General features: G+C 57.8%; 1 protein-coding gene across 1 annotated transcript in view; it reads left to right on the top strand.

The window, feature by feature from the left end:
• Positions 1-16570, top strand: part of ITGA11 (integrin subunit alpha 11) — a 106531-nt gene that overhangs the window by 42175 nt on the left and 47786 nt on the right. Inside the window, exons 3-6 of the mRNA XM_062206210.1 lie at positions 5915-6015; positions 8375-8466; positions 11723-11837; positions 14189-14316. Coding sequence (XP_062062194.1) covers positions 5915-6015; positions 8375-8466; positions 11723-11837; positions 14189-14316 — 436 coding nt within the window. The remainder of the gene's footprint in view (positions 1-5914; positions 6016-8374; positions 8467-11722; positions 11838-14188; positions 14317-16570) is intronic.

Genomic DNA, 16570 nt, shown 5'->3' with positions numbered 1-16570 from the left:
GGTCTAAAGGACAAGGCTCATTGGATTTCCTGGGGCGGGAAGCTGGCAGGGAGGGGACTGGGCTCCCCTGGCTGTCCCTGTCCCTGCCAGCCTCCCTCTGGGCTCAGGGCCGCCTACAGAGCCAGGAGGTCCCCTCGCTCATACCCAAGCAGGCAGGAGCCTCTCTGGGCCCATGATCCACCCGCTAGGGAGCTAAGCCGCACACATACCCCTCACCAGACTCAGCCAGGGGAAGCCTCTGTGCCCTGGGGAACGTGCTGCCCTGGAGTCAGCAGACCGGGCGCCACCTGCTCTCCTGTGCCCTCTCTGAGCCTGGGATGCTATCCAAGGCTGGCCCCAGGGACTTCCGGGTGCCCCCCAACGTGCCCCGGCTCTGACAACCAGCCGCATCTGGAGGGCAGGGGGCTGCTGTCAGGGGCTTGCTGCTCCCACAAGTCTGGGCCTGGGGACAGTTTAGCGCCCCCAGCTGAACAATAGGAGAAACCTGTGCCTGGTGCTGCAGCTCTATCCCCACCTCCAGGCAGACCAGGAGGGGCGGGGCATCTGCTTCTCCCCCTCATTGGTCTCCTTGGCCCGCGTTCCTCCAATAGCACCGTAGTAGTCGGGACTGTAGGGGCGGTTTTCACTATGTGCGTCTTTCATTTGCCTTACACATGCTAAGGTCACGATGTTTCCATGTATAAACACCTCAAAATTCAACTCAGATTGCTACTTATTGCCCATATATCTGGACAAAACCAGCAGCAGTGTGGGCTTCGGGTATAGTTGGATCCAGGGGTTCACAGGACTTCCAGCCCCTTCTCAGCCCTCTCCCTCTCAGGCATCAGCTCACAGCCTCCCTCATTGACGCAATGTGGCTGCCAACAGTCCCAGGCCATATATCTTCACACGACAGCAGTCGGAGAGAAGAGACCACCATGACCCCCACACCTGGGGCAGAAGTGCCGAGAGCCACTGACCCCGACTTAGCCGCTGCAGCTGCAGGTGGAACTGGCCTCCTCTGAGCTGTGTGCTTCAGCCACAGGACTGGGAATTGAGCCATGGTCCCCGGATCCTCGACAGAGATGGAGACCCACTGGGAAGAGGGAAGCGGGAACCAGAGAAGCAGCTGACAGGGCCTTCGGAGTGGACGCCGAGCAGTTCCGTGGGCCTCTGCGCACGCTGATCTGGGGGCTCCACCTTCAGGACCACCCAGCCCCGCAGGGCAGACCAGCATGTCTTAGCCCCCAGGAAATGCAGATGCTGCAACACAGGCCACACCAGGCGCGGGACAGCGTGCTGGTTAACGTGGGGAAGCCTGGGGCAGTCAGTGAGGGCTTCCTGGAGCAGGTGGGAATTTGCGCTGCACAGTAAAGGATGATCTCCAGGGTAGGGTATGCACACCACAGGGGATGCGCCAGACAATAGACTGGGGCACAGAAGTAAACTGATCAGGTCCTATTCAAGTTTATACTTAGAAAAAAACCCTAAGGTGACTAATATTGAATCCACTAGTGACAGTTGTGTCCTGACATAATGTACACGTAGATTCTACCATGCTAATGGGAGTGGTGCCTGTGTCCGTTTTTACTGAATAGATTTTGCAGTTTTAAGCTTAGGGGACCCAAAGTGCCTTGAAGGGTGGAGCTGGGGGAAGCAGAATTCAGGCTGAGTTCCATGGAGTGGGGGATGGGGACATCCGGCCCGTGAGCCACCTAAGGTCCGCCTCGAAACTCAGTGACTCTCTGGCAAGCTGATTTTTTTTTTAAGTTGATGGTTTTGTATGGCCTGCGGAGGATGCTGTAAATATCCAGCCAGCCCTGGGCAGAGAGACGGTTCCCCAGCCCTGCCCCAGAGCCTGGTTGGAGAGGGTGTGAGGTGTGTGTGGAGGGGGGGTAGCCAGGAGCCAACAGCCCCTTCCCTTAGCCCAGAGCCTGCTGGGAGCCACAGGGCCATGTGCAGCCTTCCGCAGCCGGCCTCCCTCCCGGGACCCCGCTTAGAGAGCGGCCCGGGGGGCAGGCTCCTCCGAGGCAGCCGCAGCCCTGCTGCCTGGGCCCCACAAGAGAATGCCGGGAGCCCACAGCCGGTGACTCAGGCGCACAGCCGCGGAGGGGGCCCCCGTGCCCGCCACGAGGACCTCCTACGCCAGGAGGGATTGGGTATCCAGCCCCCGCGAGCACCCCGGCCCCGAGGCTGCAGCCCACTATGTAAGGCCGAGGCCACAGTGGGTGGCAGGGCTGCCAGACCCCAGGAACAATTTGGCCGCGCCGGGGGGTGACGTGAACATTTTCCCTGCGCTTCGGCAGTTATCGGCCTGGAGTGCGACTGAGTCATGCATACCCTCGAAACCTCAACCCGACAGGCACACGTCATGCCCAGACCCGAGAGCGGAGAGACCGCTGGCCCGGGGCTCCCTTCTCAGCACAGAGCACTTTGGGGCAACACAGGGGACACCGTGCCATCCGGGGCCCTGCGGCAGCGCCTCTGTTTGGGACCTCAGTTTCTGCATCCATATTATGGGGACATAAGTGCCAAGGACCCCCAGGGGAAAGAGGACTTGGAGGATGGAGGTGGGAAGTAGGGACAGCTCCCCGCCTTTGAAGAAGACACAGCCCAGGCTCTCTGTTGGCTTCAGGGTCGCAGCGGCCCAGTGGACTGGCTGCCCGTCCATCCCATCTTGGTCACGGCCAGGGCACCTGACCTCTGGGAAGCCACCCGTCTTCCTGCATCGCTCGCCTAGGTGTGGCCCCTTCTGTTTCAAATATTTTATCATCTGTGACCTTCCACGGTGGCCCTGGGAGGCAGGGATAGTCAACCCATTCCACGGCCAAGAAAAGCAAGTGTTGGAAAAGTAAATGACGTCTCAAGGTCACATAGCCGGCTGGTGACAGAACCAGGACGGGGATCCAGCTCTGTGCCTGAGCCAAGGGTCTCGCCATCCACCGGGTGCCCCTCCAAGTAGGCCCCTGGGGTCTCAGGCTGTCCTCTGTGAGACGGGACAGGCTGTGGGGCGTCCGCCCCTGTCAGACTCGGGTTTTCTACAGGACACGTGGGGAAAGCTGTTCTAGAACATGGCCACGGTCTTCTAATCTGGAATGTTCCATGCCTGATTCTCCCAAAGGCACCCAGTGAGGGAGCGCCTCAAAGATACCCACCTCTTCCAGGGCGCACTGCCCCAGGCAGCATCGATGTCCACCAGGGGGCGCCTCGGGGACACGTGGCCCCATACCACAGACCCCCAGCACCAGAAAGCAAGCAGGGAGCTCCAGGCCCCCTTACTCACTGACCAACCTCTCTCCCTTTCTCTCTCTCTCTTTTCTCTCTTTCTCTCTCTCCTCCCTCCTCTCCCTCTCTTTCTGGCTGGAAAAAATGAAGCGGTCCTGACCACACCATGGCTCACAGAACCAAGTAGTCAACATTCACGTCTAGACAAACCGATTTTATGGGACCAATTAATTCCTGCCAGTCAAAACTAGGCGTGCTTAATAGGGGGCTATTTTTAGAATCTGTCATTATCTGGCTCCCCGGGGGAGAAAGCTCAGCTCTGATTTCACACACTCCTAATTTCAAACAGAGCTCCGTTCACTTGCCTCTCAGCCCTGGCTCCCTCTCCTGACCGCGCCGAGGTGGGCGGGGCCATGGGAGTCCCCAACCTCCTTCCTGGGTTGGTTCCACTTGACCTTGTGAAGGCAGGAAATGACCAAGGGTGCTGGGTGGTGAGAAGCTTCTGGAAGGGAGTTTAAAGGCCTCCAGAAACCTCGTTCCTCCCCAAATGTCTCACCTGTCTCTGGGTCTCTGTGCCCCAAACTCTATGGTTGCTTTTCCTTTTTTTTTTTTTTTTTTTTTTGACAGGCAGAGTTAGACAGTGAGAGAGAGAAACAGAGAGAAAGGTCTTCATTCCGTTGGTTCACCCAATGGATGGCTGCTACAGCCAGCACGCTGCGCCGATCCGAAGCCAGGAGCCAGGTGCTTCTTCCTGGTCTCCCATGAGGGTGCAGGGCCCAAGCACTTGGGCCATCTTCCACTTCCCGGGCCACAGCAGAGAGCTGGACTGGAAGAGGAGCAACCGGGACAGAACTGGTGCCCCAACCGGGACTAGAACCCAGAGTGCTGGTGCCACAGGCAGAGGATTAGCCTAGTGAGCTGCGGCGCCGGCCTCTATGGTTGTTTTTCTTTATCCCTTAGAATCCAGAAGAGCTATGGGGCTGAGGCGTGCCGCAGTGCCTCCACTGGTCCCAGCAAAAACTGCACGTCTCTCTTCCTTCCTTTCTTTCTTATTTATTTAGTCGAAGGCAAAGCCAGGAGCCAGAAACTCCATCCAGGTCTCCCATGTGGGTGCAGGGACCCAAGCACTTGGGCCATCCTCTGCTGCTTTCCCAGGCGCATTAGCAGGGAGCTGAATTGAAAGTGGAGCAGCCGGGACTCGAACTGACGCCCATATGGGATGCCAGCATCACAGGCAGCGGCTTAGCCCACTGAGCCACAACGCTGGCCCCCAGGTTATCATTCCTGAGTCACTATGAGCCATCCGAGCCTATACAGTGTGACAGACAGGATTCCAAGGCCCGGGGCTTCCAGGTGTGCCAGAGAGATGGCAGGTGGGCACCAAAGGGCTGCAGCTCAGGTCACAAGGGGGCTCCCACTGTGTCCTTGGACCACCCCAGGCCACCCCTGTGGGTGCTGCCCTCCAGTGGGCCCAGGCCAGGGCGGAGGGGGGTAGGGCACGGAGGGAGCATGGGAGCATGGTGGACAGCGCCTGGGGCCCTGGCAAGAGAGGGGGAATTCTCTCTGACCCCCAGCGCAGGAGGCAGTGGCCGCTCCTTGTCCCCAGAAGCAGGACCAGGTCTGCATGCGGGTGAAATCTGTTCGCTGCTGTAGCCAGGATCGCAAGCCAAGAGGCTGAAAGCCACAGCCGTGCGCGCTCCCGCCCAAGGCTCCAGGTGGAGCCTTCGGTGACTCTTGGACTTGTGGTGGCTCCAGGCAGCCTTGGCCCTCAGCAGCCTTCTTCCTGCCTCTGCCTCGGTCTTTGCAGGTCCTCCACACCCCAAGTCTCTCAGGAGGACACTTGGCATTGCCTGTAGGGTGCACGAGAGAATCCAGGATGATCTGGACCTGTGAGCTTTAATTCTAGCTGCAAAGATGCCAAATAAGGTCACAGAGGCTCAGGCTGGAGGCAGAGGCCCGGCTGCGTGGCTGCTCCAGGCTGTTCTTTAGCTCCTGGGCTGCCTTGCCCACTGTAGGCCCCACCCTGGACCCACCTGCAGGAAACCTGCCTTATGAGGCCAAGAAGAATGGCTCCAAGCGCAAGCGCATGGCTCCTCTGCCTGTGCTGACCATGTGGCCACCCTCTTACCATTCCACAAACTTGTCTTCATCTGTTAAGACCCGGTCTGTTTGGCACCGTGGGTCAGACACCTGCCGTGCTTGGTTTGAGTCCCAGCTCGGCTTCCAGTCCAGCTTCCTGCTGCTGCGCATCCTGGTGGCGGCAGCTGATGGCTCAGGGGGTTGGGTCCCTGCCAGCCAATGGGAGACCTGGACTGAGTTCCAGGCTCTGGCTTCGGCCTGGCTCTGGCTGTTATGGGCATCTGGGGAGCAAACCAGAGGAGGAAGGCTTTTCTCTCTCTCTCTCTCTCTCTCTCTCTCTCTCTCTCTCTCTCCCTGTCTTTCCTTCTGAAATAAATAAAAACAAATTTTAGGCAAAAAGTCCAGTTCAAGCACTGCCCCCTCTTCTGCCATACTTGCCTGCAAGCCACTGATCACAGGACCCCTGCATTCTCCAGCCCTGTACCCCCAGACCCCAGCCCCAGTCCCAAGACTGCGTATTGAATGCCCAGCCTTCCTCCCGAGGGCCGCCTGTGCTCCCTGCTCCAGGATTTCCCCCAAAATTCCCTGCTACCCACCCCAGCATCCTCACTCACCCTCTCTCCCTCCCCAGGCTGGTGGTAGGTGCGCCGTTGGAAACCAACGGCCACCAGAAGACAGGTGACGTGTACAAGTGTCCAGTGATGCACGGGAACTGCACCAAGCTCAATCTGGGTAAGTGCGCCCCCCGCCCCATCCAGGACGGGGCAGCGGCCCAGCCACATCCATGGTCATGGTCACACCGGCGCCTCCCCGCTGCCCCCATCCCAGCTCACAGCGCTGCCCCCACTTCACAGATGAAGAGGCCAAGGCCAGAGGGAGGAAGCCACTTCCCCAAGTCACAGGCCGGTCAGAGGCTGGCCAGGGCTCAACCCCAGGTCTCCAGGGCCCCGGCCGTTGCTCTCTCCAGCTCCTCCACTGCCCTTCGACTTGGGCTTTTCTCCTGTGGCCGTAGGAAGCCGTTGTCTGCCTTCTTTCTGCTTTGGGGTAACAGCGGCCGCCAAAGTACACGTGTCTTGGGTGACGTGCAATGTGCCAGGCGCTGGTTGGCACACTCGTAGGTATTTAGGGCTCATTCCATCCCAGCTGCGATCTCACGACACCTGGATGAGACTGGCAGCAGTGACAGTGTGTGGAGGTGAGGGGCCTGCCTGGGGGCCCCCACCTGGGAGTAGCAGAGCCGGGACGCCAGTCCATGTAGTCCCCGCAAGCCCTTAACCGCTGCACAGCACTGCCTTCCCGAAGCAAAGTTTTTGCCTCTGCTGAGGAGTTTTCCAGCATATTCTGTGGCAGGGAGCAGGGCCATGCTGTGAGCACCCTGCAGCTTGCCAAGTCCTCATAAAATCTACACATGCAGAGGGCTGCAAAGGCCGGCATCCTAGAGGAAGTCACAAGAACTCCCATGTCTGGGGTGGCCAGCTGTCCGTCACATGGTACAGCATCACATGGTGGGGAGTCCGAAACCCAGCATTGTGGGGGCTCAAACTGCAGCAAGGAGACGCCGAGGGAGCTGGTGGCCTGTGGCTCATGGTCATCGCCACTCTGAGAGCACTGGCTTTCCCTTCTAGCTGAATGGCCTCCTGGCTGTGTGTCTCTGGGGAGCTCACACCCCCTCTCTGAGGCTCCGTTTGCTCGTGTGTAAAGTGGGGAGGCTGGACTGAAGACCCCTGGGATCCACTCCAGCTCTACCCCAACCCTGACGAGCAGCACCTGGAATTCCCAGCACGGTGCAGGGAATTCTGCTGGGAGCCAAGGGCTCGGCTGGGAGGCGACAAGAAGTGGTGACAAATGAGGAGGCAGGATAATTGTGGTGGGGACAGACGCTGTGCAATATGCCAGGGTTCTGTGACAGAGCGACTGCGGCATGGAGGGGTGGGGAGGGGCCAGGGAGGGCCTCTCGGAACAGGAAACATGCCAGCAAAGGGTGAGAAGGGGTGGAGATTCCAGACAGGAAAGGCGCAAGTGCAAAGGTCCTGAGGTCAGGACAGGTTTGCTGTTGGAGAATAGGAGGAAGGGCCATGTGGTTCAAGCATAGGGAGCCAGGAGGATGGTGGGACAGGCAGGGATGGTGTTCGGGGTCCAGGCCACCCTGGTCCGGGCAAGGCATGGACAGCAAACCATCCTTTTGTTTTCCTGTCTTGTCCTGGTTTCCAGTGTGGAGCTCATTTCCCTGCAGGGGGAGGAGGAGACCTAACACCACCGGAGCCCAGGAAACAGCTCTGAGCTGGGCGTCCTCCCAGGAGGAAGGGGGCGGTGGTGTAGGCTGGGAGGGGCGTCACGTGGGTGGAGAGCGGTGCTCTCTCTGCTCCGGGAAGAAAATGCAGGCAGGATGCCCATCAGCCAGCTGAGCCCCGGGGCAAGAACACAGAGTCTGGGCTCCCTGTGGCCTTTCCAGGCGCCGGGCCACACCCACGCCGGGGCTGTTCTGTCTCTGGGGAAGACTGAGCGGGCGACAGTCACTCACACCTCAGTCTGAAAGAGCCTGTCCCTGGAGACCTTCTCTATGTCTGGAGGAAGTCAGGGTTTTAAAGGAGGGGCGGGGGCCGGGGTGGTCATGGGATCCAGGGCCAGGCTAAGGGCTGCTGGGTCCAAAGGGAGCCACTGGGAAAGCTGAGGGAGCCCCCAGGAGCAAACAACAAATGCAGCCGCCGCACCCCCAGCCCACTCAGCCACCCTGCATCCGGCATTCTGGCCTCTGCTCCCGCACGCCTGGAAGCCAGGCCATCACCTCCAGCCTCCAGACATCTCCTGCGGCCGCGGGCAGAGGGCAGAGGGCAGAGGGCGAAACAGGCTGGGCTGAGGCCTCCCCACCCCTCCCACCACGGGAAGAGCTGGGCTCTCCTGGCGGCAGGTCGGGACTGGCACACTCTGGCTTTGCCCCCCGCTGCCACACACTCACACACACAAGCCATGGAGGCTGCCCCGGGGCGGAGAATCAGGGTTGGCAATGCCTAGCCCCAGCCCTGCTGCGGGCACCCTGGGTGGCGGGGGGCGGGCAGCGGGGACCAGGCTGAGCTTCTCGCCCCACCCCCAGGAAGGGTGACCCTGTCCAACGTGTCCGAGCGGAAGGACAACATGCGCCTGGGCCTCAGCCTTGCCACCAACCCCAAGGACAACAGTTTCCTGGTAAGCGCGGGGTCCAGAGAGCTAGGGGGCGGGGTGACATTGCCCCTCACACGCGCCCCTCCATGGGCTGCCAGCCCCAGGGCTCCCGCAAGCGGCTCTCCCACGTGCCCCTTGCTTTTGCCATTCTGGATGCCCAGGCCCTGGCAAGAAAAGGTTGGAGCCCTTTTGTGCCCATGCCCTGTTGGGGGAGGGGCCTTTGGGGACAGCCAGAAAAGGGACAAGAAGGAATGAAGATAATAATGGGGAGGGGGCGCGACCCCTGCCCCTGGGAAGCTGGGTTTCTGGGGCGGAGGAAAGGGAGGAGGGGGCAGAAGCACTTGTCCCTTTAAACAGCCCGTGGGTTGTCAACACCCAGTGTGTGTTCATCCCAGTGCACAGAGCGCCCACCCCGCTGGGACCCACCCTCTGGCTGGGACAGAGACGATGGCAAATGAGTGATGTCTGCTGATGCTGGGCACAGAAAGTCAGCAGGGGCGACTTGGCAGCCTGGGCACACTGCAGGTGCGGGGCAGGGGCAGCCGCATCCCTCGGCACTGCCTGCTCAGGTCACCGTGCCGGTGAGAACCGCCCTGAGCGTGAGGCTTCCAACAAGACCCTGCTGGGGCTGGCGGTTCCTCAAAACAGCTGCGGGAGAGAACCGTCCCAGAAAGCCCAATGAAAAGCACCACCCCTTCTCACACGGGAGGCTCGTGCCACTCCTCACGCTCGTCCTTCGATCCCTTTCGGCAGAAGATGAAACTCAACAAGGCATGGAGCCGCAGACCCCAGGCCAAGGGGATGGGGGTCATGGGGACTTGAGGACACCGTGGTGCTTCCAGGGCCACACCTAGAAGGTGACCTGTGTGCTCAGCCCACGGCCCTTCCTCCTCTCCAGTCCAGGGCGGGGCAAGAACCCTGGCCCCATCCATGTCCATATCCACCAGGCCTTTGTCCCTGGCCCCTTTCCCGCAGAAGCTCCTTGCCACATTCCCAATAACCTGACGTCAGCTACTTCACAGAGCGCAGGAGGGCTCAAGAGGCGTCCGCTAGGACCTCCTGGTTCATAGTAACGGCCTCTGTTGGCTCACTCACTCACCCACCTAGTAACTGACTCATGCAGCTGTCAGTCCCCCACAGTCATCCATCTCCCCACTCATCCATCCATCCGATCATTCATCCCGTACATCATCTGTCTATGAATAGTCCATCTACCCATATTCCAATTCATCATCTACCCACCCACAATCCACCTATCCATCATCCTCCCAACCAATTATCCAGTCATCCAACCATCTACCTGCTCATCCATTTACCATACATCCATACATATATCCACCTACCCATCCATCCATCTACCCATCCACCCATCCATCTGTCCATCCATCCATGCATGTATCTAGCCACCAATCCATCCATCATCCGCCTACCCACCTATCCATTTGTCATCCATCCATCACCCTCCCTTCTAACCCATCTATGCACTCATCCATCCATGCACCCATCCATTCATCCGTCCACCCATCCATCCACCCACCCATATCCATCCATCCACCCATCCAACTACCAACTCATCCATCCATCCACCCACCCATGCATCGTCATCATCACATCCAATTATCCAGCCATCCAGCTTACCCATCCATCCGTCATCCATCCGTCCACCCACCCATCCATCCATCATCCTCCCTTCTTTTTCTTTTAAAGATTTATTTTTATTTATTTGAAAGTCAGAGTTACACAGAGAGAGAAGGAGAGGCAGAGACAGAGAGAGAGAGAGGTCTTCCATCTGCTGGTTCACTCCTCAGATGGCCGTGATGGCCAGAGCTGCGCCGATCCGAAGCCAGGAGCCTGGAGCTTCTTCTAGGTCTCCCATGCGGGTGCAGGAGCCCAAGGACCTGGGCCATCTTCCACTGCTTTCCAAGGCCACAACAGAGAGCTGGATCAGAAGTGGAGCAGCTAGGACTAGAACTGGCGCCCATATGGGATGCCAGTGCTTCAGGCCAGGGCGTTAACCCACTGCGCCACCGTGCCAGCCCCAATCCTCCCTTCTAATTATCTGTGTACCCAGCCACGCAGCCGTCCACCCACCCGCCCATCCATCCCCCCACCTGCCCATCCATCCCTCTATTCATCCGTTGATCTAGCCATTCTTTATTCTCCCCCACTTCCAAAAATAATTTAGAGGAACTTCAACAAAGGACACACATAAAACACAGTCTTTGAGATCAAGGTAAAAAAGAAAAAAAGGGAGGGCAGTCCGGCGCCGCAGCTCAATAGGCTAATCCTCCGCCTAGCGGTGCCGGCACACCGGGTTCTAGTCCCGGTCGGGGCACCAGATTCTGTCCCGGTTGCCCCTCTTCCAGGCCAGCTCTCTGCTGTGGCCAGGGAGTGCAGTGGAGGATGGCCCAAGTGCTTGGGCCCTGCACCCCATGGGAGACCAGGAGAAGCACCTGGCTCCTGCCATCGGATCAGCGTGGTGCACCGGCCGCAGCGCACCAGCCACAGCAGCCATTGGAGGGTGAACCAACGGCAAAGGAAGACCTTTCTCTCTGTCTCTCTCTCTCTCACTATCCACTCTGCCTGTCAAAAAAAAAAAAAAGAAAAGAAAAGAAAAGAAAAAAGGGAGCTAGTTAAAGAAAGGGTTTGGGAGTAGAATAATTACTCCCTGAAGCCAAACGAAATCACAGAGCAAGACTCAACCCTGGGCTTCTCAGCGGGAGGAAAACACAGAGGCCTGGAGCTGGGCTTCCGTCTCAAGACTCCGCCCCATAGGAGCTCGCCACTCAACCCCCCGAACAAGGGACCGACGTGCATGTTTTTGGTAGCCAAGTTCACAGGCTACGAGGCCTTCTGCCTTCGTTCCCTAAGAAGGGCCCCAGCAGGTGGTTGGGCCTCCGTCCTGGGAGTTTTTCCAGTAAGGACAGTCAGGAGCCCTTCAACCCAAGAAGCTGTTCTGGGGGCCCTGGGAAGGTCACTGCCATGGACGGAAAGGGGACTGGGGGATGAAGGAGCCCCACAGCCCTAAATGGGGCCTTGGGGAAATAGCACAAGGGGACCTCAAGACCAGCCGTCCCCCTCACACCTGACACCAAGGGGCCTGGGCACGGGACAAGGGAGGCTTGAGGCAGGCTCAGGGAAGACCCTCAGCGCTCACACACAGGAGGTCCACCTGGGGTGTGGAGCTTGGGGATGGGCTGCAGGCCAGTGGGCCTGGACCCCTCCCCCCACAGGCCCCACCCCCACCCCGCTGACCGGGGGTCTGCACTGTGCTCCGCAGGCCTGCAGCCCGCTCTGGTCGCACGAGTGCGGCAGCTCCTACTACACCACGGGGATGTGCTCGCGAGTCAACTCCAACTTCCGGTTCTCCAAGACCGTGGCCCCGGCCCTGCAAAGTAAGTGGCTCCGACTCCGCAGAGTGGGGCTGAGCGCTGGACAGTAGGGAGGGGCTCGGGGCTCTGATCACTGCTCTCCTGTGGCTACAAAGCAGGATTGGGACATCAGCCCCGGCCTGCCCAGCTCTCTGGAAGACCCAGCAAGAGTCGCTTCCCCTCTCCGGGCTTCTGTGAAGGCCCTCACCCTGGCCACCCTCTGCCCCATGTGATGGTGGAGAGAAAACGAGCTAAGGTTAGCAGGACAATCCTGGCATCAAAAGAGGCTCACAGAGAAAACCCACAAGGTCAGCAAGTACAGCAGCCAGGCTGTGCACTGCACAATTCTAGAAGCATCATTCACTTAGACTATAGTGTGAATGGTGCTCCTGATGCTATTCAGGGCCCTGTAGATGGAGGCCACCCAGCCAGTGCTCCTGCTCCAGGGAGTTCTTGCCAGCTTGCTCAGAGCCTCCTGGGTCACAAAACCCCCCCCTCCCCACCCACCAAGAAAACCTGGGAAACGCACGCTGAGGCCGTGCCTCCCAAAGCCCAGACGTCTTGGCTCGGAGCCTCACCGTGTCGCCGGGCTGAGCACCATCACCCCGGCCGCTGCTGCCCGTTTTATGGAGAGCAAGGGGATTAGCACCTCAGAACAACAGGCCCAGTCAGAAGTGCCGGGGCGGGGCTTGGGGAGGGAGGCGGAGCAAGCGTCTGTGCAGCAGGGGCTGGAAAGTGTCCTCTTGGGGCACGAGACGGTGTGCCGTCAACGCGTGTGCAATGCTCAAGGGAGATGGCGCCTGGGCACCGCGGGAGGCCCAAGGTCAGGGCATGCGGGGTCTCCACCCGGGAGCTGGGCTGCGGTTCTCCACGGGCTGAGATGGGGCCGTCAACCGCTCCCTGAACCTGTTCTGGTGCAGGACTCCCCTGCCGTGAGCTGCCCAAGCGCAGGCCCCACGGTGCTCCCTGTGGCCCCAAGAGCGAGCGTGTGCGTGTGCATGTGCATGTGTGTGAGTTCATGTGTGTGCACACGTGTGTGCTTGTGTGGGCGTGAGTTCCCCCGGAAGTGTCCGGTCGCACTTAGGAACCACAGACCCAAAGCCAGGTTCTTCCCGAGGTGTCTTCAAAAGAAAAGTCTGAAACTGGGAGAAAGAAATCAGCAACAATGCATGCATTTGGACAGTAGAGCAGGCATACAAATGCGAGGCCTGGCCCTCCACCAGGTCAAACATTCCCCCAATGAAGGCGTTCCGGTCTGGGTCACCCCTGGCTGCCTGCACCTTGCAGAGTCCCGGAGCAAGAGGAGGCACTCAGTCCACAGGTGTTGAGCTGAACCCACCTGCGACAGGGGAGACCTGCTGGGCATATACCGTATACACCGGGTGCAGTGGGAGCAGTTGCATGGCTGAGCGCCTTCCAGTGTGGGAGGGCTGACTCCAACACCCAGCCTCCCCCCCACACACAAGCCTTGGGGGCGTGGCTGCCACACACAGGGCTCCCCGAAGCCTTGTGTGTAGCAGAAGGAAAATCCTCCAGGAAAATAAGCAGAGGCCAGACACAGCTCGGGGGCATTGGCAAACAGAACTTGCTTAGACCTTAGATGAGATTTCTTTTATGTTTGTTGTGGTTATCAGCCTTTGGTTAATTTTCTTGGTTGATTTTAGTTGTCCCTTTTAATTGGGTATTGTTATTACAAAGATATAGAGAAGCTTTGATGTTCAGAGCAGAGATACAGGCTTGACTTGATGATGTCAGAGCCACGTGACCTGGGCGGTTTGCTCTGAAATACTTGAAAATGGCCTGGGCTGAGCTTGTTTGAGCTGTCGCTTTGGGCACCGCCACTTAGAAGCATCTTTCATTAGTTCCTCGTGACAGCTTCCCCTTACCCTGCCCCTGCGCTGAACAGATCACGTGGCAGAGAGCTAAGTGGCAGCGAAGGTGTGGCAAAGCCGGGAGGCAGATGGTGGGATGCCAGGTTCCACGCCCCCGGCAGTTACTCCGTGCCCCCTCAGAAAAAGCAAGGTGCATTCATTCAGGTGGAAAATGGTCAATGCCAGCCCTCTCGCTCGTTACAGCAAAACAAATGACACCACGGTCCTGATGGGGCCTCAGAACTGACCAGTGACCGGCGGTCCGTGCCTGCTTCGGAGCAGGCTTAATTTCAGCTGCATGCAGACGGCCAGTGGAGTGGGGGAACCGAACCAGGAACCCCTGGGCTCATCTTTCATGTTGCCCAAGTAAACTCCCAGCCCAAGAGGCTCCCCGCCCGGGGAATCTCCCAGGTGTAGCATCGTGCTTTGCCCAATCTCCTGGAGCAGCCGAGACTTGCAGACGGTGGCTCGCTGGGTAGCCGTGACCCTGTCCCTGCTTCCCAGGGTGCCAGACCTACATGGACATCGTCATCGTCCTGGACGGCTCCAACAGCATCTACCCCTGGGTGGAGGTCCAGCACTTCCTCATCAACATCCTCAAGAAGTTCTACATCGGCCCTGGGCAGATCCAGGTGAGTCCTCCCTCCGGGGCTCTTCTGGCTCCCTCGGAACAGGACCACACCCCCACCCCCAGCCCCAGGCAGATACGTGCATTGAAAAGGCACAGGCGATGGTACCCACACACCCGTCTCTGGGGGGCACAGCAAGGAGCTGATTGATCTTGCCGAGAAGGCTAGGGAGGTGGTAACTTTTGAAACGAAGCCTGTCTGAAGAGGGTTCAAGTTTTCCATGTTTTGGGCCGGCGCCATGGCTCAATAGGCTAATCCTCCACCTGCAGCACCGGCACCCGGGTTCTAGTCGCAGTCAGGGAGCCGGATTCTGTCCCGGTTGCTCCTCTTCCTGTCCAGCTCTCTGCTGTGGCCTGGGAAGGCAGTGGAGGATGGCCCAAGTGCTTGGGCCCTGCACCCGCATGGGAGACCAGGAGGAGGCACCTTGCTCCGGGCTTCGGATCAGCGCTGTGCGCCGGCCGCAGCGGCCATTGTGGAGTGAACCAACGGAAAAGGAGGACCTTTCTCTCTGTCTCTCTCTCTCACTGTCCACTCTGCCTGTCATAAAATAAAATTAAAAGAAAAGTTTTCCATGTTTTGGCTAAACAAGGACCAGGGAAGAGATGTTTGATGCGAGGTGGCAGGTTCCAAGACAATCTAAGAAATCACTTGGACCAATTAGAGTTATTAAGAAGAGAGTGTGGGCTGGCACTGTGGCACAGTAGGTTAATCCTCCGCCTGCAGTGCCGGCATCCCATATGGATGCCGGTTCTAGTCCCGGCTGCTCCGCTTCCGATCCAGCTCTCTGCTGTGGCCTGGGAAAGCAGCAGAGGATGGTCCAAGTCCTTGGGCCCCTGCCCCCATGTGGGAGACCCAGAAAAAGCTCCTGGCTCCTGGCTTCAGATTGGCCCAACTCCAGTCATTGCGGCCATCTGGAGAGTGAACCAGCGCATGGAAGACCTTTCTCTCTGTCTGTAACCTCTCAAATAAATAAATAAAAATTTAAAAAGAAAAAAAAAAAAGAGGGTAGACTCACTCATGATGTAAGGCATCCCCCCTGGGAGGCCACGCTCAGGGCCTCCTGGCTGAGGGTCCAGCCACAGAAGGGCGCCTGGCCCATGTGTGTTCTGATGGCCACAGCTCTTGGTCCTATCCCGACTCCCGGCTTGATGGTTTTTGTTTACTTGGAAGCAGCTGATGCTACTGACACTTGGTCAGCTTTGGGGATAGAAGGATCTTGTCTCTTCCAGAGCTTGGCCTGAACCTTGTGCGTCCCACCCACACGGCTCCTGAAATTCCAGACTTCCATGTTCTCCTTGACTTTTGTCTTTCTAGGAAAGAAACATAACCCACTGGGCCTTCTGTTAAATCACAAAGTCTCCTTTCTCTATCAGGGGACTTCAAAAAGCTCATGGAAAATGGATTTTAAATACAAGTTTATTGTGGTACAAAATAAATTGAAATCCACCTACAGATTTTTTAAAAGTTGTATTTATTTGCTTGAAAGTCAGAGTTACATAGAGAGAGGCAGAGAGAGAGAAAGTGAGCTCTTCCATCTGCTGGTTCACTCCTCAGATGGCTGCAATGACCAGAAGCAGAGCAGAGGCCAGCACTGTGGCATAGCAGATAAAGCCACTGCCTGCAGTGCCGGCATCCCATGTGGGTGCCGGTTCAAGTCCCAGCTGTTCTACTTCCAATCCAGCTCTCTGCCATGGCCTGGGAAAGCAGTAGAAGATGACCCAAGTCCTTGGGCCCCTGCACCTGTGTGGGAGACCCGGAAGAAGCTCCTGGCTCCTGGCTTAAGATCGGCCCAGCTCCAGCCATTGCAGTCATTTGGAGAGCGAACCAGTAGATAGAAGACCCCCTCTCTCTTTGCCTCTGCTTCTCTATAACTCTGCCTTTCGCATAAACAAATCTTGGGGGAAAAATGGAAGTAAGCTCCAAAAAATATTTATAAAAAAAAGAGAGAGAGAGAGAGAAAGAAATGAAGCAGCCAGGACTCAGATCAGCACCCACTTGGGATGCCAGTGCTGCAGGTTTTACTCACTCTGCCATAATGCAGACCCCAAGTATAGTTTTTTTTATAATACACACTTCTCTTGAATTATTTGAAAATGCCTCATTTGCATGCATGTGTTTCAAAATGTTTTTGTACTAAAATGAACCTATCTTCCATGAATTTTTTTTAAAGTTTTGACTGATTTATTTATTCATTTTGTTATTTATTTTAAAGATCATTTATTTATTTATTTGAGAGGTAGAGTTACAGACAGTGAGA

This window comes from Lepus europaeus, chromosome 11, assembly GCF_033115175.1.
Source record: "Lepus europaeus isolate LE1 chromosome 11, mLepTim1.pri, whole genome shotgun sequence".
NCBI lineage: Eukaryota > Metazoa > Chordata > Mammalia > Lagomorpha > Leporidae > Lepus > Lepus europaeus.
This window is presented reverse-complemented; position numbering and strand designations above follow the sequence as displayed.